The 22,241-nt window shown below is 33.5% G+C and overlaps 1 protein-coding gene across 5 annotated transcripts in view; it reads right to left on the reverse strand.

Annotated features, from left to right (window-relative positions):
* The window catches only part of CNKSR2 (connector enhancer of kinase suppressor of Ras 2), a 269,910-nt gene that overhangs the window by 126,106 nt on the left and 121,563 nt on the right, over positions 1-22,241 (reverse strand). For all 5 annotated transcript variants that reach the window (XM_056131329.1, XM_056131328.1, XM_056131327.1 and 2 more), the window contains exons 7-8: positions 20,451-20,510; positions 15,404-15,472 (exon numbers count right to left, since the gene is read on the reverse strand). In XM_056131329.1, the coding sequence (XP_055987304.1) occupies positions 15,404-15,472; positions 20,451-20,510 (129 nt within the window). The remainder of the gene's footprint in view (positions 1-15,403; positions 15,473-20,450; positions 20,511-22,241) is intronic.

Consider the following 22,241-nt stretch of genomic DNA (forward strand, 5'->3'; position numbering starts at 1 on the left):
TATCCCAACTCCAGTGGAGTAGGATTTTCCAGAATGTGTCATATAATTTTAGGTCAACATTTATCCTGGATTGCAAGGCAGGACTCAGGAAAAGGTCTGAAGAGTGTTCTAATTTCTTCCAGGGCACCAAAGTAGAAAGGGAATGGGAGCCTTTGTCTTTTTCTGATCATATTTTTGCCTGAAATATAAAAACTCAAGCTGGAAAGAATGAGTACCTGAACCAAAAGTAGAAATCCCCAGAGACTATGATGAAGATGTACTGTAGATGCAGTTCCAGCAGGATAATGGGAGACTGCTTTGGATAATGAGCGACCATTCACTTAAATGATAACTTCTGCTATAGATAAATTGAGTGATAGTTGAGAGAATAAAGGATCAAAAAGAAGTGAGATGTTATAATGCTCAAATCCCCAGGGGACTCAGCTATGAGTCAAAATGACCATTATGATACTTGCCTATCACGAATGGGTCTGTCAGTTTAAAAAGAGATCACAATAATGCCGATCAACTTTAGTAATGGAACTGGCCAAATTTCTCCCATTATATATAAGTAGGCATTATTATGTGCCCAAAGGTATATTACATTGACTCTGATTCTTCTGATAGCTAACTAGTGTCCTTTCAGACTTCTATTAGCCAAGAGTCGAAGCAAAGTGAGTTTAAACCCAAGTATTCATTTCCCTTGCCAAAAAAACAGGAGAGCAGATTTTACTTAGTTCCAGGTTTGGAAGAAGAACATATATGGTTTATACAAGAGTTTATGAGCAACTTTTAAATGATGACATTTTATCATTTTATTTATTTAAATAATTGGTACTAAACTAAAGCAGAAAATGTAACTGTCATCATTTTTTAAAACATATCTACTTTTGACAATGAATTATACAATGATTTTTACCACTTTCTTTCCATTTTATGATGTGATGATTGTAAGTTGTTGAAAGACTTAAGGTTAGATGGCATTTTCCCATCCAATTTTATGCATACCATTTTTCTAAATTATAGGTGTGTTATTTTTCAATATATGATGCACAAAAAGCCCAACTATTTTTCCATGAGAAAGTGAAACTGCTTTTGAAGATAAAGTTAATTTGGCTAGAATGTGATTTTAAAACTGAATGTTATTTTTATGGAAGAAAATGTGGGTATAAAATTTTACATTTCAGTCAGTCAGTCTTGCCTCTTTCTTTGATACAACAGCAGCATTGATTTAAGCAGAGTAAACAATGAGACATCAGGTTCTGTATAAAGTATCTTGCTTTGGCTCCCAATTTCTACTTCAACTTCCATAAGGAGGTGATTAAATATAAAGAGCAAAGATTAAAAATGTGCAATGTTTATGCCATAGTACTGCTTAAAATATATTAAAATGTGTGGAAAATGTTATCAAATAACAAATGTAATTTAATTCTATTTCTGTAAATAATAATATAAATACAGAAAGTATAGAAAGATATATGAAACCATTAGCAGTGGTTAGAGTTCAGGGGTATAAAAAAGACAATTCATATTTTATTTTTGCTATTATTCCCTGGACTGTCAGCAACAAACATGAGTTAATTTTAAAAACAAAATCAACAAAGCAGACCTAGTAAATGAACATTTACATGTAGTATTCCAGTTAGAAAATGGCAGTTCGTGAATTACTTAATCATAGGAATGTTTGTCAGACAGAAAATTTCCACAAAAGTACAGAACCAGAAATGTAACACTGTTTAAAACATTAAAAGGCAGTTATGAGGAAATGAAATCTGCTTTGTGCATTATACTTTTGGATGATTAGCAAGAAAAAAATTATTCATGTGTTCTCTACTTAGTCGGGAGCTACATTATTTTTTTGTTTTTCAATTCAATGAATGATTTCAAACACTGAAGTGTTGAGTAAATGTTCCTATAGAAATTACTGAACGGGAATGAAGCTAGTTGAGTTATTCACAGGTTTGAGTTCTATCAAGGGGTTTTGGCCATACCTGGTGATACTCAGGTTACAAGGTGGTGCTGGAAACTGAACCGAGTTTGGTGAGAAGCAAGGCAAGAATCTCAACCCTTGTACTATCTCCTCACCTCCAATATTTTTGCGTGTTTTGGGTCATACCTGTCATTGGGCAGGGTTTACTCCTGACACTGTGCTCAGGGATTACTCCTGACAGTGTGTGCGGGACCATATGTAGTGTTGGGACTGAAGTGAGGCCAACTGTGTGCAAGCCATGTGCCTTACCCTGTGTACTATCTCTGTGGCTCCTAAGCACTTCTTTTTAACCAATACTCAGATACTTGTAGTTCATCAATTATAGGGGGCATGAGTAGATGGCTTGAGAAATTTTTATAAAGTTTGTAGGTTATAATTTCAAGAAATCTAGAGCCCCACATTAGGAACTAAGTGTAAAACATGAAAATAGGAAAGTTGGAACATCAAAATAGGAAAAATCCAGGGAGATAGCTCAAAGGACTAGTGTGCATGTTTTGGATGTGGGATGCCCCAGTTCAATTCCTGGAACTGCATTGTCCTCGGAGCACTGCTAGGAGCGACTTCCTGAGCACAGAGCCCGGAATAACCCTTGATGACTACCCAGTTCCCCCCCCCCCACACAAAAAAGCCAAACAAGGTAAAATATATCAATGCATGCATTTAAGATTAGTTTTTTCACTTTCTCTTTTAAACTTCAGGCTATACTTTCCTGTATTTAAAATATTAAATACAGGAAACAAGTTAGAAACCATGTGAAGATACAATAGTAATATAAAATAGATTTTAAATTATTTGTTACCTTGACTGAAAGAAAAGTTTTTATGTACTAAGTGAGTTTTGAAAGCAGAAAGGAGAAATCTTAGTGGCCACGCATATAGGAGCATTATCCAATTGTATGGGAAGAAATTAAACAAGATAGAAAAATTTAGAAGAAATACAAATGAAGAAAGCCATTCATTTTAAAAGAAATCCAAACGAAAAATCAGCTAATACTGTGAAGTAATGAAATCAATCCACAAGAGTTGTTTCAACATTTCTCATGCATAATAAATGATTTGCTTTCCAAAGCCATATTACATTCCAACTCTAATATGCAGAATTGGTAGGAAAATGCAAATAGAATACAACAACAGATTAGTTTGAAAAAGGAATGTGGTCCTGGCACCTCTTTCTCGCTCCCTATCCTTTGTTTCCTCCTCATGTGAATCAATGTAATCATGTCTTCTAGGATGTGCTACTCTAGAATTCCTGTAATATTTCACACTGTCTTACAATATCTCTTGTCTTTCTTGAGCTTCAACTAACACATCTCCATGCTTGACTCTTAAAACTTTCTATCCTTGCGTCCTATTCAGGAACTAACAATATTCCAATACCTCAGTTCCTCCATACTAATAACTGCTACCAATCAAACATCAACAATTCATTTGACCAGAGTCTTACCTATATCACATTTCTCCCATTTATACTGTGATTCCTACAACAATCTTTAGGTAACCTATTAAATTAATTTTATATGTGAAGACACCAGTAGCAAAAATAGATTATGTTTTCTTTGCTGTTGTTGTTTATTGGGAGGGGTCACACTTGGCAGTGCTCAGGGCATACTCCTGGTCCTGCACTTGGAACATTCCTGATGGTGCTTGGTGGACCATATGCAGTACTGGGACTGCAATCCAGGTCAACTATGTGCAAGGCAAGTGCATTACCACACAGATTACATTTTCTTGATCAAGATTACAGATGTATGTTAAGTGGTAATGTCTGTATTCATATTCAAGTCTGTTTTATCCTGAAGCAAAAAGCACTATGAGAGCAACCCTCTTCCTCTAAATATCCCAAAGGTGGTTTGAATGAATACAACAACTTACAAATCACTCATATCTCCTTGCTCTCATTCACTGAAAATAGAAGTTCCTCATGCCATCCTTTCAAGCCTGGAAATTGAAGTCGCTTCTGACCTTTCCCTCTTTTATAATCCTCACGTGTTCTAAAGAAAATAACTTAGTCACCAACGTCTCTTAGAGCATTACTTCCAGCTTGAGTATATGTATGGTTGCTAGACTTAAGAGCTCTAATTAGACTTTTTGTTTCTTGTCTTTTGTGATTTCAAAATGCTCTGTGATGTAAAAGATGTTTTCCTTTCAAAAACTTCTTCTCAGTTCTCTAAAGGTTCAGGTGAAGTAAAATTTTCAAATAGCGCATTCATCATGGTATGACTGAAATCCAACCGTGAACAGCTTTTTAAGGGTATATGTCACAGTGATTCAATTAAAAAAAGTTTAAAAAACACCCCCTCAAATAGTGCATTCATCAACATGGCTAGCACTTCATCGAGTACTACACTTTAATGAGGTACTCTATGTGTTATTATCCTCTCAAAGGTTTGTTAGAATCAAACTACTGCATTTTGACCTACAGAGTTTTTGATCCAGTAGGTCTGGGTGCATCCCTAGAACTTGCACAATCTTTTTTATAAGTTTAGAAGGTGATGTGTCTGGGAACCACTTTCTTTCTTTCTTTCTTTCTTTGCTTTTTTTTGGGTTACACCCAGCGATGCACAGGGGTTACTCATGGTTCATGCACTCAGGAATCACTCCTGGCGGTGCTTGGGGGACCATATGGGATGCTGTGAATTGAACCCTTGAACCCGGGTCAGCTGCATGCAAGGCAAACGCCCTACTGGCTGTGCTATCACTCCAGACCTCCCCCTTTTTTGGGGGAGGAGGGAACCACTTTCTGAGGCCCTGTGTACTAGACTCTCAGCTTCAAAAAGTCACTGACTCAGTCTGCTAGAATATTTAAGTGTTATATTTTTTAGAACTCAATATAACTCATAAAAGCAGTAGGAAGTAATTGTATGCTTTCCATGATGCAGTGGTAAATGCAGTTAATTCTGCATCTCATTAAGAGCAGAGAGAGAGATGAGCAGGTGAATAATGCTAAAGTCAGTGAAGTACCGCAATAGGATGAGTATAGGGTGCAGTGGTAGCCCTTCCAAATGTCTCCTAACCGATTCCTGTGGTGAACTCTATTTACCTAAGATGAATTTCATGGATTGGACAGGAAAAAGGAATATGAAGATGGAGTGGAAGAAGAAAGCTCTGAGAAAAACTATCACTAGTTTTAGCAACTATCAGTAGCTCAGTATAAGTGAAAGCTGACTCACTAATTACATGTTCTCACTGTTCTTCTCAACCCTATCTCACAAAAGCAATCTTCCAATTGTATACTTTTATACCTATCTGGTTTAGATTCATATTAAATATTGTAAAGCTGTCTACTGCTGGAAGTGCATTTCCATGTTGTGAAAAACATGGAAGTCACTGTTTGCATCCTAGTGGCATATTTCACCAACTGCCTCATGTTTTCCCGAACCTCTCCTCTTTCCACCTATACACACAGAGGGATCTTTTGGAGAATAAAAACAAAGTTTTGTTTTCAGATATACATGTAATCAATAATGTGCCTTACAAATGACAAGTGCTCAATATTACTCAACTGGTGAGGTTAAGTGGCATGAGAATATAAAATATTTTAGAGAAAATAAGATGTGTTGAAACTCTTAAGGAGGCTTTGCTTTCTAATTAAAGCCACAATATATGCTTGTTCTCTCAATCCCAGGCTCTCTCCTGAGCACAGATTCCTATCTTTCTCTCCCCTATGTCTTTCTTAGTGTTTCCTTCCAATAAAAACTTGCTTCACAAAAAATAAAGCCACAATATAAAATTGAAATTTTATCCGGATTCTAAATACTGATACAAATATGTAACCCCAAATTACAAAGCAAACATTTCTTCTTATAAGTGAACATTTGATATAAATAGCATTTATATCCAGATAATCCAGGCCTATACTCATAGTGATGTGACTATGGCAATGAATTTGATAGTGGATTTAATTCTTATTTATCAAAGAAGGCCTCTGCATTATCACATATACATGTATATATACACAAACACCTATATATGTGCGTGTGTGTGTGTGTTTAAACAATGTAAAGAAGACTTTTGCTCAAAAATATGTCATAGTGGTTAGAGTTTGTTCCTATTTATAAATATTTAATGGAATGTTTCATTCATATAAGTTCACAGGATGGAAAAAACATCTTAAAACCACATACATCTTACAAAGAATGTCTTATTAATAGATAGTAAGAGTTTTACAATTTTGTTTTATATATACTGAACAACTATCTTCCTGATCTTCTAAGGTAGCAAAATTCTGTGCATACAAGAAATGATAAGTAATATCACTTAATAGTTCATAGAGAATTACTCAAGTTGTACACTGGAATGTTATTTTATAGGCAAGACAAACAGGATTAAAATTTCCCAAGAGATATTTAAGTTACCAAAGTATTAAAAGGCAGAGGACTCTGCTTCCTTGTGGATGGGGCTTGTAATTTCTTTGATCAGGCTAAAGCAGACACCAGTCGTGTCTAGGTGAAGGGCAACTTAAAATGGAAGGTCCTAGGATAACCCCTCGCCTAGATTAAGTGAACAAGAGGGATTGGGGTTAGTGGTGCTGAGATGAGAATTTTCCTATTCTCTTGGTACATAGCAGGCAGTTGTCTCTGACTCTGTTAGGGGCTTGACCTACCCTGTTTTTCAAACAACAGATGAAGAATCATTTATATACACTAAGAAATCTCTATTCTGTGATCTCACAATCAAAGGTACAAATAAACATGAAAGTTTGAATTGAAGTTTAGTCTTTTCTCCTTTTTATACCTCTATTTGGAGTTCCAAGAAACCATCTCAATACCCATAGGAAGATGGAAACTTGCCTTAAATATTTAAAAAATTATTATCTTCACAAGACAAACACACAGAGTATCATTTATACATGCTCCTGTGTAGATATAAGCTATTACTCACAGGTTGTAATGTATAACTGATATGACTTCACAAAGAACATTTCAAAGACGTGAGTTATGCCAGTATCAATGTATACTGATATGTGTGACACTTCACCTCTGTCTCCTTCTGCTCTTTTATCCTTTCTGATTTTATTTTAAAAGCACCAAAGAGATCTAATTCAATCTACAACCCATCATGGTATGACTATGACACTGGCTGGCTTGCCAAAGTTTTGGGTGCTGAATTATTTATTATCATTTTCTGTTCTTTTGCATTGCTAAACGTTATTAAAATGTGTAATGAACTAAACGTTTTATTCCACTGACTGCCTATTTCTTTAGCAAAACAGTTAATGGAAGCAATGTTATACAATTTAAACAATTTAAAAATAATGAAGTAAATTATGATATGCAATATTTTTCAAAGGTTCTGGAAATGCTAAATTCTGAGTACCAATTTAAAAACTTTTACCTTAACTTAAAACTTTTAACAAAATATTGAGACAATCTTACAATATTCAACTATAGTACACTTGAAGATATCCAAATGTTGCTTTCCATAATCATTCATTTACTGAACGAGAGAATTACCCATGGTTCAAGTACAAAAGAATATAAGCTGAAGGGTATGCATTCAGTTAAATATGAATATGAAAAACAAAATCAATTTTAAACTTCATCACAGAGTAATTTAAGTAGGTAACTCAGTGTATTCTGAATATGTCCCAAGGTGAATATATTTTCAATAAAGACTTAGCATTACTATTTTTACAAACACAATTAAACATATAGTCTTGGGGAGAAGATAAAGGGAACAAACATTCAAAAATAGGGACTATGGAGAGAAGATAAAATTAACTAACATTTGAAAATAAGGAATATATAAATTAAAAACTTTATTTTCATTATAGAAAACTCTAATTTCCCATCTTTATTTGCAGAGCCACTCATCATCTCATATTATACTTTAAAAGGAAATTATCCAGGAAAATAAGACAACATTCAACATTATGTAAGGCATTTTTTTTAATGCGGCGTGTTTTTACTGTGAAATTCAGACCATGTTGTGTTCTTTAAAATCTGAATTTTACGTTTTAGTACTTAACATTGTCCTGTAAATTTCACAGATAATCATATATAAAATCATATATAATCTGAATTCCTTGACTAGCTTACACAGTCACATACATAATTAGAATTCCTTGATTAGCTTATGAAGTATACCTAGGGAGGAAGAAAACAGTAATCATAATTTTTCTTTTATTAATCATCCACACAGTTTTTACAAAAAGTGATACATTTCCATATTCTGTTATTTGTATTATCTCCTATTACTTTAATTTAACTTACATCCTGGTGTTTTTTTTCTTTTGTGGTAAAATGATTCAACAATGTTAAATACATATAATTTAGCATCTGAACATGTATCTCTTTACCTTCTTGCATTTCAATGTAGTATTTGGTAATTCTGGATCCTCTGGAAGCCAACAGCTTATTTTTTTGGGAGAGGGGACTAAAGTTTATATTCATGCACGCTATAGAAAACTAAACCAAAGTCTATTTTATTTTTATTTCTTCATCTATTTTTATTCATCCATTTTCATGTTTTTATTTATTTCCTCACAGTTTCCTTTGACAACACCAAAAGATAAAATTGAATGAGGCTGAAAGCCACTCTTAATTGGGAGGTGGAAGAGGAAGACTGTGAAGGTGAATTTTAAATCATGCCACAAAACCTTATTCTCCAGAAAGCTTATAAAATGTGTTTAAAGCATAGTGATATTTTTAATCTAATATTTTAATCAATATAATTAATGAGTTAATTAAAAATTCTAATATTTTCCTATATTTTGAAATTATTGCTTTCCGTCTATTCCTTCCTATATTTAATTTCTGTTCTTATAGGCACTGGATGTACAAATATATTTTAAAATTAAAAGTTTCCAGTAACCAAAGGTGAGGGATGAAATAAATCACTGTTACCTAAAATCAATCACTCATACTATGAGAGTTCTGAGGCAAAATTTAAAAAAAACACCTATACTTATTAAAAATTCATGCTTAAATTTAATTTAGGAAGCCAAGTTAAATAAAGTAATTAAAAGTATTCAAATCATTTCTAGTGAAAAATTAACATGCTTAACAATTTACAGATTTGGTTGTAATGTGTGTGGACTGCCTCATACATGAAAGGCAAGTACTCTACCACTGAGCCATATCCCAGTTCTATTACTATTAATAATTTTAAAATGCCATTTACAGGTAGGCCTTTTGCATTTTACCTTTGGGCCCCACCCGGTGGTGCTCATAGATTACTCCTAGCTCTGTGCTCACCCTTGATGGTGTCCAGAGGACCATCCGCTGTTCCAGGGATTGAACAAGTGTCAGTTGCATGCAAGGCAAGTACCTTACTCTCTACTATCTCTCCAGATCTAACATCAGATATTTTATGAAGCTATGCACATCTTAAAGTACTAGCAAATGCTGTAACAGGTGTTTTATCAAAACAAAATAAAACTCCGAGCATATAAGTACATACATCAACAGTATCAAACTATTTACTTTGAGAACTTCTCTAATATAGGTTACATTTTAAAAGTATTCACAAAATCGTTTTACTAGAATTGCAGCAACTCAGACTAAAAAGCAACTTAAATGGAGCTATAGAGCACTTTTTGCCATCATTTGCTGCCAGTATTAAGGTTATGAGATGTAAAAATAATCAGTGGCTAAAATATCTACCATGCCATATCAGAAGGTTAAATTTAATGGAGGAAAGCCTGTATTTGAAAAGTAGGGCTAAATGAAGCAAAACAAAATGTTAAGATTATTGTTTTTATCTCTAAAATTTCCTATAAACGAGGTGATCTAGTGTAGTGTAAAAACAGTACTTTCAATTATTCAACAAATCAGCAAAAAATTTATTTACCAACTGCTCAGACCTATGACAGAGAGAAAGTAGATTAAGCAATTGTGATTGGATGCCTACCGACGTTTTGATAAAAGGGGAAAAGAGCTAATATTAGGGGCAGGAGAAATAGCTCAGAAGGTGGGAGAAGACACTTCACATGCAAGAGGCCCAGGTTTGATCTTTGGCGCACGTGATCCACTGAGCACTGCTGGGAGTGACCCCTAAACACTAAGCCAGGAATAAGTTATGAGTGGCTGTGGCCCAAAAATCCAACCAAACAACTCACGGCTTAAGTTATTGAAACTTGTTTGCAAATGATTTAAATACGTTATAAGTCAGAGTTAACGTGGGCACAAGTCAACTTATAAATTTTAAGTTTACAAAACAGTCACAAGAAAATTTTAAATTACAAATATTATATTTTCTGTTGATGTTGATACATTCTAAAAAATAAATGAGAGTAACCATTGTTAAAGCAATTACTCTATTCCTGGAGAAGCTAGAAAGAAATGCATAAAAACGAAACAAATCAGAATTCAGAGGTCTGCTGAAAAAAATAAAGTGATTAACGGGAGATAACCATTATTAATGTATTATACAACTTGTATCATTTACATAAAGACTTGGGGAAATTTTAGTTTGATAACACAAAGACATAAATCTTGTATTAAATACAAAATAATTGATTTCTAGTGGAAAAATAAGGCATTATCAATATGTATACTTCAAAACCTGTTTACACACATTCTTATGAAATTGACACTGTTCAATATAAATAAACTATTACCGTCTCACCAACACAATTTAAATTAAAATATGAAGTAAATATTCTAGGAATAATTGAACTGCTTCCTTTATTTTTGTAAATATCATGTTATGATTTTTCATTTTTCTTCCAAAGACAAAAATTCACTTGCTTTATTTTAGAATACTTTTTTCTTTTTATGCCTAACAGTTTCTTGAGGGTATTATCACAATCGTTTACTAAACAATGCTAAACAATGTTAAACACCATGCTAATATCCTCAATCTCTGTATCCCAGCAACATCATCTATTTGCAAGAATAAGGTGTGATGCACCAAAATTACTGACTGTCATTTGAGAATTTAGGTTTCAATATGTGGGATTCAAAGAATTAAATCATAAGACTCTTTTCTGAGAAAGAACAAAGCTAGCAAAACAAAAAAAATGATGAAGAGAAATGGAGATGAAAGTCAAGTGAGAAGAGAGATAAAGATGGCAAAGAAAAGGAAAAGAAGATGGAACTAGAAGAAATATCTGAAAAATAAGACAACAAGTTAGTAAATTTAAAAAGAGTGAGAGTTCATGTGGGGTTATCCCATATTATGGTATTGATTCCACTTGATGAGTCATTCCTTGCTGCTGAAGTCCAGACATGGGGTAGTGGAGAGGTATATTTTAATGTCATGACATCCCCATCTCTTCTCATTATGTGGGATTCTCCAGTGAACAATAATTTTATTGTTTGGGGATTGAGGGTAAGAATGATGAAAATAGAGGAAAATATGAGAATCTATAGTAAGAATAAGGGAGAATGAATACATATGAGGTTAGAATGACCTTCCCCGATGACTCAACAGTCCTTCAATTTATTCCTTTACCCAAGCCCCCTCTAAGTATTGTTCAGACACGTTGACCATCTGGGGGAAATAAAAACCAATAGCTTATACTATTCTCCCAACTCAACACTAATCAATGCCCAACATCTTATTCTCAACAAGCTGCTCTCTCTATTCTTTTTGACTATCTCAGCCTGGCCAGTTTCTATTACAGTAGCCTTTATATTCACATCAATTAAATCATTTCTTGCCAGAATGTAGTCCCCAGGTTCTAAAAGACTTTTCAAAATAATAGTTAATGCTTTAATATTTACACAAAATAAAAGGGAAAATTTCCAAATGCTAGATCCAACAATCACATATGCCACTCTTTTTAACATCTATTCCTTAGAAGAAGGTATTTGTTTTTAGTATGGGTAGAATTCTTAAAACACTTACACACAAAAAACAGTATTAATATGAAATTTAACAGATGCATTAGGAATATGCTCAAATAATTTTAATAAGTTTCAGTAGTCTCATCAGTTAAAAAAAACCACGGTAATAGTGAATCATGAGAGCACAGTTGTTGGTTCAAACCATGCTGAGGAATCTCCCAGAGAGAGGAATGTAGTGGCAGATGAAGTGAAAAAAATCTTGAGATATTCCAGCAGTCTTTGAGGAGTTGGATCTCCAGTGGCAGGGAGGACATGCAATTGGGCTCAGTCTGCATTGCTTGGATGTTCACGATTTTTTCTTCTCTCTACTTGGCCGCCAGTTTGTCAGCCACAGAAGTAGGTTGATTTGAAAAGTGCAAAAGTCACTTATAATAAAGAATATAGCAACATGAAAAAGGACATAAAACTTTCAGTTTCATTTCAAATAAGAAAATTAAGTCTTTTTAAAGAACAGATTAGAAATACGTACACATATCTAATCGAACAGCTTGACGATATACCACAAACAATTTTAAAAAATAGTATTTGAATTTATCTGTGATTGATTCAAATTTCTCAGACTCAGAGAAAATTGTTAAATTGCCTTTCTATGCATTTTAAAGTGAACAGTTATCAATATTTTTCTATCATATATTACAAAGGGTAGCAGTAGGAAACTTACAATTACAGGAAAATACTGAGCTGTTAATATCCAAAATAACACAGTTTAACATGTTTTTTAGTACTGAGTCCAAATTGATATAGAACGATACTTATATATCTCATTTTTGGTCAGTTTAAGGACTAAAATATATTAAAATCTATTTCAAATGTATTAGGACAGACTCTAATGCAATTTACTATCATGTAATACACAGTGTTTATGGTAATTAATATAAAGATAAAACAAAGAATTGTAAACTACAAATACTTAATAGTTGTTTGAATTAATTTATCTGCCTACCTAATATTTCATAATAATGTAATCCAAAAATTTCTATTTTATCATCTGGTATATTGTCTAGTAAGAAGTACAGTACAGACCACAATGCAAGCTACAGCGAGAAAAAGAGAACAGAAAATGCACCATTCTGGCACAGCATGCCTCTCGTTTCAGCACAAAGAAGAAAATTTACTAGCCATTACATTATTAAGTAAGGTTACTTTCATCGAATTCAACATCTTTTCCTATCAGTAAGTGTCTTTGTTATAAATCTAAAATCAATCTGTAGTCTCTATGCCTGTCTGTCAAACACTGGACTGCTATTGGCCCAATTGTTATGGCTGGTAAAAGAGAGGCAGGGAGATTGGAAAGTTAATTTTTCTTAAATTCCTAATGTGAAGCCGGCATTGTGCTTGGCATTTGACATGACTAAATAAAGGAGCAAGTAGTGGGAAATGTACACTGGTGGCGGGATGGGGTGATCGGTCATTGTTTGATTGAAACTCAAACATGAAAGTTTTGGAACTGTAAAAAAAAATAAGTAAAGGAGAAGTGAGGAAGTGTCAATAAAGTGAGATTTTTAACTCCCTTTCTAATTTCAGTTCATCTCATTCACTGTCCCAAGTTATGAAAATTCGCACTTGTTCTCCTAGTCTCTTGCCCTTGGTTCTAGTAAATCATGAGGCTTAATTATATGTTGGTAATTTTCTTTTGCCTTTCACTGAGAAATTTTATAATCTGAATATTTGGGAGAAAATAGAATAAAACTGAAGTAAGAACATGGTCCTTGGAGTCAGAGAGCTTTGGGTCTGTAGGTGAATTAATAATTAGCAGTCTCAATCTTGACACATAATGTCTTTTAAGATTATTTTACAAAACAGTAGTATAAAATATGTAAAATACTTAGTGAGATGCTAAAGAACACTGTAAGAACTCAGTAGGTATTGGCTACATTATTATTATTAGAAGGTAAGCTGATGCTTAAATAGTTCCCATAAATTCACTAAAGCTGTAAGTCAATTTCAGAAGAAATAAATGGAAGCCAGATTCCCCCCAATACTCATTCTGTGTAGTTTACTGTATTTTATAATATTTTCATGAGGCAAACATGTATTTACACTCACCTATTTACATATCACTGATCCACATAGATTTTTATGAATTTATTTGTAGTTTTTAGAGACGTTAAACAATTCTTTAAACAATTTCATTTTTTTGTTAGACACTAACTTCTATCTTGTTAGAATTAACCAATTGAAAATTGAAACAGCTGTCCAACATGTCATACTTTTTAAGATGCAGGATGGACATCAGAAGTGTAAGAATCTGCCTGTCTACTGAGGCGATTAGTTCCCTTACCCCAATCCCTAAATCCTCATCCTGAGGGATAAGAAACTTTAGTCAGAGAAACCACCTTATATGGTCTCTAGCAATAAGAACTTTCTCATCACCTATGCATCACAACGTTACAGCATTAAAAGGCTTTGTTGATTACCAGCATTCAGCATTAATCAGTAATTAACCTTAAACACACATGTATAATTATTTAATCTTCCATTAAATTGTATTCACTTAAAGGACAAATTGAAGAATTTTAATTATCAAGAATCTGTCCAAAATATCACAAGGCTCTCTGTTTATTTAAATCTGAAAATGAAATAGTTTCTGCCTAAGATATGAATCATTGAGAAAGATTAATCTTTTCACACAAGTTTTCTTACCTCCCCCCAAATGTAGCCTTTGAAAAGTTTTCTTCTTTGAAAAGTTTTCTTTGAAAAAGAAAAAAACTTTTCAAAGAAAAGTTTTCTTCTATGATTAGAGCATGCAAAATAAAATTTAGTTAAAATGTACAAGAAGAAATAATTATTCTCTCTGAAGAGTTAGTGAGCAGTCTAGCAGTAAAATGTAACATTCTTTTCAAATATGGATTATTACATTAATAATTAGACTATTTTAGCATCTTTTGTTCTTATACAATACACTATTTTAACAGAGACTGAACAAAGTTAATCAACAGAGACAAAAATGGTCCAACTGAGACAAACAAAGATTTATCATGAGTATATGAGATTAAAAAATCTACCATCAGCATTGATTACCACTGTCATTCACAGACTAGAAAAAAAAATTCATGAGTTTCAGAGAACAAAAACGTTCCAAGAATTTATTTAGTTGAGTGCAATACTGTTAAAATGGAAACAGCAGTCTTGGTATAATAGTCAATTCAGCTATTCAAAAGTAGACTTGTTTAAGGAATCAACGTTTAAAAAAAAAACAAATAAAAACATACCAGACATTACATTGAATGAACATCAAAATAAAGAAATGAAAGTATAATTTATAGAACATATCTACTATGCCTAGTAGATGACTTTAATTTGCAAAATGAAACCTGAAAGTTATATTAAAGAAAGGTTGAATTTGAATGCATCACTTTAATTTCTATTCTGAAATTAATAACTCAATTCATAGGGCATTTGCTATCCTGCACTTTCCTTATAGAAACACATAACTGAATACAATCATCCCAGTATTTCCTGAGTTTCCTTAAGACCATGCTTTATACTCTACCTAATTAAGAATAGCTATTCAGTTATTTTTTAAAAGGCTATTCATCAATTTATACACACACAGGCATTTCACTTCATTGGTATTCTTTTACAGCTTTAACAAATCTTTATATTAGTTTCTCCCCACTGACTCGTAACATAATTATACATACCACAGTCTGATGATTAACTTGAATTACTTCATCGCCAGCATGAATTTTCTTGCACCGATCTGCAGGTGACTAAATTAACATAAAGAAAATGATAAAGAATATAAACTTTATAAGTCATTTATTCTTTCTGAAATAATATAATAAGTTTATCTCTCCAAATCAGATCTTGAATAGCAATATTTGAGAACTAAGCTAACAAAGTATTTACTAGAATTTAATATACTGTTTACAGTATGCTGACAGAAAGGAGAATTGTAAAACAAAATACAAATACTTAGGTTACAAAACACCAGTATATCTGTTGGAGCGTAAAAGAAAAATAATTGGTATTAATTTTTTCAAATTACATACAGACAGCCCTACTATGCAAATGCTTCAAATACATATCTCAGAAAATTATTTTTTAAAATTGTTATTATTTTAATTTAATAGAAATTATTTGCATTAGGTTTGGCAATTTCATATTTTCAAGTACATGCTTTCAAAGCTTTGTTAATTGAAAAATATAATTCAGTTATTCAATAATAATATAAATTCTTATTAACTGATAAAAGCAAACTAAAGGATGGACAAAAATTAGCATAGCTGCATTATATAACACTACCTCCCTAAATCTAAAAAAAATAGCATCCTATTTCTAGGCATCATCTGATATAATATACTGGCAAAAAGCCTGCACTAAATAAACTGCCAACATTTCTACAGGATGTCATAACTACAACATTTTTCATTCTTCCCATATGGAATTAAAAATAAAAACAAACAAGCAAAACCGCCCAACTTTGGGGGATAAATGTTAACAAGTTTATGAAGACTACAAAAAACCAAAATGAGATTTAAGATAGACATTTTTGAGACATTTTATAATATTAAAGGTCTGGGCAATGAATTTAAAACCGTATCCTTATTTTACCATCCATGATGGCAGATTGATTATATATAGTATTAGAAATTTTGATAATATGTGTTATACTTGTGGATATGAAGAAAATGTATTTTTATGAAAAATATCCCCTTTAAGGAGGTACTAGTTTATTAAATATAACTACAAACACTGGTACATAGTCATTAGCTCAGGGCGAATGATATAGTGATGAAATCTGCAAAGTAAAATATTACTTTTGAGACCCTGAAGTAGGGTTTCTTTTTCTTTTTCTTTCTTTCTTTTTTTTTACTGAAGCCCTGTACTATCTCTCCAGGCCATGATTTGCTTTTAAAAAGTTAGTTGTGTAGGAAATTGTCCCTATCTTTAATAAAATTCCCAAGGTTCTGAAAGTCCCCTGGGTAAAACATGTTCAGTGTAGTTTGGATAATGGAGGCCTCAAATGTGCAGCAAGTAGTAAACATCCTGCTGGGGCTTACTTAATTACCATAACTTCAATGCTATATATTAAAGGTACTTGTGAATTGCTGATCATCCTATGGCCAAAGCTAAATCATTATTAAAGTCTTTGTTCACAGCATATATGTTTAACTCAGCAATGTGTTTGTTAGAGAATGGCCCTGATGATGGGTTCCAGGGTGATGCCAAACTAAATAATTATCCCACGCTGCCCCTATCTCAAGGTTGTTGAGTTTAGCTTGCTTTGTTTGCTCAGAAGCACTAAATCTGTCTCACTCTCTGTGACGTATTCTACCAGACAGAGTTGAAGTAGTTCAATCCATTTAGTGGTGGATATATCCCATAATTTCCTTTATCTTTTATTACTATTCCAATTATCTTAAAAATGGATGTCTTAAAATAATACTAACCTCAATTCAACAAATTTTGAAAGTTACAATAAAATTATTTACCATAAGTTATTAATCAAGAGAAGATGATATACTAGGGAACTCCAATTTATCGTGTAATAAGTATACTATTCAAAGCGCATAGTCATCTCAGCTGTGAGCCCAAACTTAAGTATGATGTCATAACAAGAAAAAATGTATTATTTCCTAGCACCTTTAGGAGATGGAAATAATTAGACAAATAGCAATTTAAAAGAATGCAAAGATTCTGTTTTGGGGGTGAGTAGGTTTTGGGACCCCACCCAGTGGTGCTCAGGATTACTCCTGGATCTTAGCTCAGGGATCACTCCTGATGGTGTTTAGGAGACCATCTGGGGTGGTGGAGATAGAACTTGAATCAACAGCCTGCAAGGCAAGTGCCTTATACACTGTACTAGCTGTCAGGGTCCAAGAATGTAACAATTCTGTAAAGTTTGTAAAACATTAATAGAGTTATGCCTCTCAGCCCTTGCTACTTGGCTCAGAACTGATCTAGCAAAAGAATATGGAAGAAAAAGTATCCAATTAATGGCTTTAGTCATGATGTAAACTATAAGATAGTTACAAAAATATTCAAGGAAATTAAACTAGATTTTTGAACAGATAGTAAAAGGAAGTTTTAAATAAACCACAGACTTCCAATACTAAAAGGAGGTCTCGCTATCACTTTGCATAAAATGCACATTTTGTTGTCCAACATAGTTCTATGGCACAGAAAAACAAAACAACTTACTTTAGTGAACAGTTTTATTAAGACTCAATACGGCTTTATTAAGTCTCAATCTCCTAATTACAAATAACAGAAGAGATAAAAAACGATGAAATACTTTTAAAAAAGAATTAAATGAACTATTAATATATGGCTTATATCTAAATTACTCACAGTATTAAATTTTCTTTGACCATGTATTGCATATTACTGAGTAGCTAACATGAATAAAGTACTACAGTATTCAACATTTTTACAGACACAAGAAAATCTAGAGATATGTTTCTACCAATTCTTCAAGATTCAGTTCAAAATCACTCTTTGTGATTCCTTCTTTGATTTCACTTTTCAACACTTACCATTTTTTAATTCTCCCTCTATACAAACTTTTACTACCCACTTTTCATAGATGAAGCCCTAACTTAGATTTTTCACGGACTAACAAGGTAGTTTAAATTTGTCAGTCAAGAAAATGAATAAATGATCAAATGTACAAAAAGTGAGAATTATTGTGTTTTCAGCGATAAGAATATATTTTACAGTATCTTATCTCCTTTATAGTTTTAAGTAGTTCAAAATTTGTAGCTAACTGATATTCTATTTTTTTGTGAGGGGGAAAGCAAATTTTATTCGAATGCTATCCACCTGAGAAGATAGTGGTGTTGTCCCAGCAACATCTTAACTCTCAATTTGGGGTGATAGGGTTGGGATTTATCAAGGACTTGTAGAGGAAGTGAACAAAAGCAGTAAAGGATAGTGTTCTGGTGTGGGGAAAAAAGCCAGTCATGCCATATCCTGCTGAGGTCAGTGGTCTGATAAAGCATTAAGCATTCCAACCAATTCTTTGTAAAAATTAGGATCAAATCACGACACAACATTGACTTTTAGTGGTCTACATGATACCATGAGGGAATGGGACCCCTGCTGTTTGTTCTTTTCTCATTTGTGCTTCAATCTTTGTTTAACATTAGCACACAGTTTAAAGACCATTTCTTAATGTCAGGGAGAAGACAGAAGCAAAGGTGAAATGATCTAAGAATTTTGTGGAGAACTAGATGGAGTTTCTAGTGCCTGTTCTCATACAGAACCATTATGGAGATTCAGTGTCCAAAAATTTGCAATTTAATTGACTTAGGGGTGAGCCACATATGACGGTGCTTAGGGTTTCATGCTCAGGGATCACTCCTAGCAGTGCTCAAAGTACCATCTGTAGTGCCAGGATCGAACGATGGCCAGTCAAATGCAAAATAAAAGCCTTAACACCAATAGTATCTCTTTAGTCTCTAACTGATAGTCTTGATTTCATAATTCACTATCATACTTTGAGTCAAAAAACCGAAGTGATTATAGCACTTCATTTGCAATCCATATTCTGCATGTCATCTTTACAAGAAAACAAGAAAAAGCAGAGGGAAAAATAAACAAATGATTAAAGAAATAGGTGAACTGGAAGGAAAGAATGTTCATTTTTAAAAGAAAAGGTTGGTAAAATGTTGCTATCGATAATAATTTCAAACTAAACTAATTATACTTAGGTCTTCTTCCAAGGGACACACATAAACCTACAATTTGTCAGAATTTCTAAAGAAAAAATATTGCTTAGCACTTGCTTAAAGCAGTAGAATGGAAATCTGGTACAACCAAATGCAAGAATAATAGTTAATATTATGCTAGTCACATGTATTATACTGAACATAGTGATGCCCAGCAAGATCTCTTCATATTTCTATTGCTCTTTATAACACAGTCTTTGATAGCAGTAAATAATATTAATACACTTATATGATTTTTCAAAACCTAACGAGGTATAGAGCAGATTATGTTATTTTGAATTTACAGTTGAGGTAACTAAAGCAATGAGAAGGGAAGTGACTTGCCAAAAATTACACTGCAATTAAGATGCAGAATGAGTTGCAGATTCTAATTCTAGGATATTTAGATCCACTCTCTGCAGTGGTTCTCAAGCTTTAGCATGCTTCAGAATCACCTGGGAAAACAGATGCTCATATTAAGTAACAGGCTGGGCTCCAGAGTTACTGATTCAGTAGGTCTGGGTAGGACCCCCAAATTTTCATATCTTACAATTTTCCATAGGAGGCTGACAATAATGGTCAAGGAAAGGTCCTCACTGTGAAAAACACAGCTATTTTATGCATCTTCTCTACTGAATTAAGTTGAGTCATACTGATAGCTGTCAGAAATCCTTACTAATACATGTATCTTTACATGTGTTTAGTTTCTTAGTATAATTACTTGATAGGTGGAAGGGGATTTTTTTAGATGTCACAATAACTTCTCATGATCAGAGTATACTTAACAAAGATAAATCTATGGCTATCAACAGAAAACATCTAACTCACTTTAAATAAATAGCTATTGTAAACTAAGTAAAATGATAAATTCTCTAATCTTGTACTCATGAACTCACAACACCATTTGAGCTTTATGTCCTTAAAAGAATCTCAGTGAAAAAAAACTGAAAAAGAAGTCAATTTCAATTATATGAGATATGTTATTTAACATTAAAGGAAAAACTTATGTCAAAATTTGAAATATTATAATACTTACATTTTCTGTAGTCCCAGTAATAACATGAAGGCCATCATATGTTGATTTAATATACATACCCTAAGAAACAGAAAGCATCAGAAAAATGAAGTAACTGGAAATATTTTGAAGTATAAAACCTCATTTACAAAAAATTTATCCCATAAAATTTAGAGTGTCACAGGCAAATTAAAATTCATGCCTCAGGGATAAATCCATGAATCTATTATACTGTTTTTAAACTGGTGAAAAATTTGTCTTAGAATATAATTGCTTTTCAAAACTTGAGCATAGATACTACAATCAAATCAATCAAATACTTGATAAATGAACTGCATATCCGGCATATAAAACGCAGCATGAGGGCAAGAGAGATAGCTTAAGTGGTAGCACATGCCTAGCATACGCAGGACTCTGAGTTTGATCCTGGAAATCGCATCTCTGTCTCCAATCCCAACATTGCTGAGTGTAGTCCAATGGATCCCAGAGGACCATGGCGCTAAGCTAAGCACTACTGATGTGGCTCCTATTTTTAATTTTTAAGAATTAAAAAATAAAACACAGCATGGTATCTTAGTGACCTATAGAAAAAAACAGCTCTCACTTCCTCAAAACACATACTACATATTCGGTGGCAGAATGAAATTAGTGATGGGAAATTCACACTCTCGTGTTATTAGCTTGTTATTCTTGACATTCAATTTACAGTAAAGTCAATTCCTAAAGAGCCACTTCAATCACAACTGGAGAGAAAAGACTGATAAAATACTACTCGAAACTTTTTCTCCTGTGCATTCGATACTCTCCATGTCTATCCATTTATAAGCAAATTTCAAGACTTCATTTTTCCTGTTGGCTGTGCAGTATTCCATTGTGTACATGTACCAGTTTCTTTCTTTCTTTTTTTTCTTTGCTTTTTTGGGTCACAACTGGTGATGCACAGGGGTTACTCCTGGCTCTGCACTCAGGAATCACTCCTGGCGGTGCTCAGGGGACCATATGGGATGCTGGGAATCGAATCCAGGTTGGCTGCATGCAAAGCAAACGCCCTACCCGCTGTGCTATCGCTCCAGCCCCCGACATAATTTCTTTATTCTAAAAGTCACCTGTTCTCGGGCAAGAGTCTGTTTTCTATTTATGTGTTTATTAATTTGGGGGTGATGCCTGGTGATGCTCAGGGATTACTCCTGGCTCTGTGCTCAGGAATCACTCCTTGCAGTACTAGGCAGACCACATGAAGTGCAAGGGATCAAACTGGGGTTATCTGCAGAAACCCCTGTACTATATAGTCAGTTCCACTTTTCTACTTAAAGAAATTTTATAAAAAGTTTCATTAAAGTTTAAAAATTACACAGAAAACCTGAAATTGCAAAAGTTTTCATCATTCTGTTATTCGTTGATTGCCTCGAGCAGGCCCCAGTAACGTCTCTTTCATCCTAGCCCTGAGATTATATTCAAGGCTCTTTAGGAGAATGAGACCCATCATTGTTACTGGTATTTGGCATATTTGGTACGCCACGGGGAGTTTGCCAGACTCTGCCCTGTGGGCAGGCTACATTCGATAGCCTGCAAGTTTGTCCAAAGTAGGAATGAGACAATAAGATGTCATAAAAAAAAGTTCTGATAACATGTTGCGCGGCCGCAAATGCGGCCGCGCGGTTCCAGGATCTGGATTTTATAGTCTCTGAGTCTTGGCCGCTGATGGGATTACACGGCACCAGGTAGTGAGTGGTCGCAAGGTCAACCTAAAGTCAACCTGCAAAAGTTTAAAGAATAAAAATTTTATGCTTTGTATAGTGATTGGATTTAAAA

This window comes from Sorex fumeus, unplaced genomic scaffold (genome assembly GCF_029834395.1).
Source record: "Sorex fumeus unplaced genomic scaffold, SorFum_2.1 ptg000086l, whole genome shotgun sequence".
NCBI lineage: Eukaryota > Metazoa > Chordata > Mammalia > Eulipotyphla > Soricidae > Sorex > Sorex fumeus.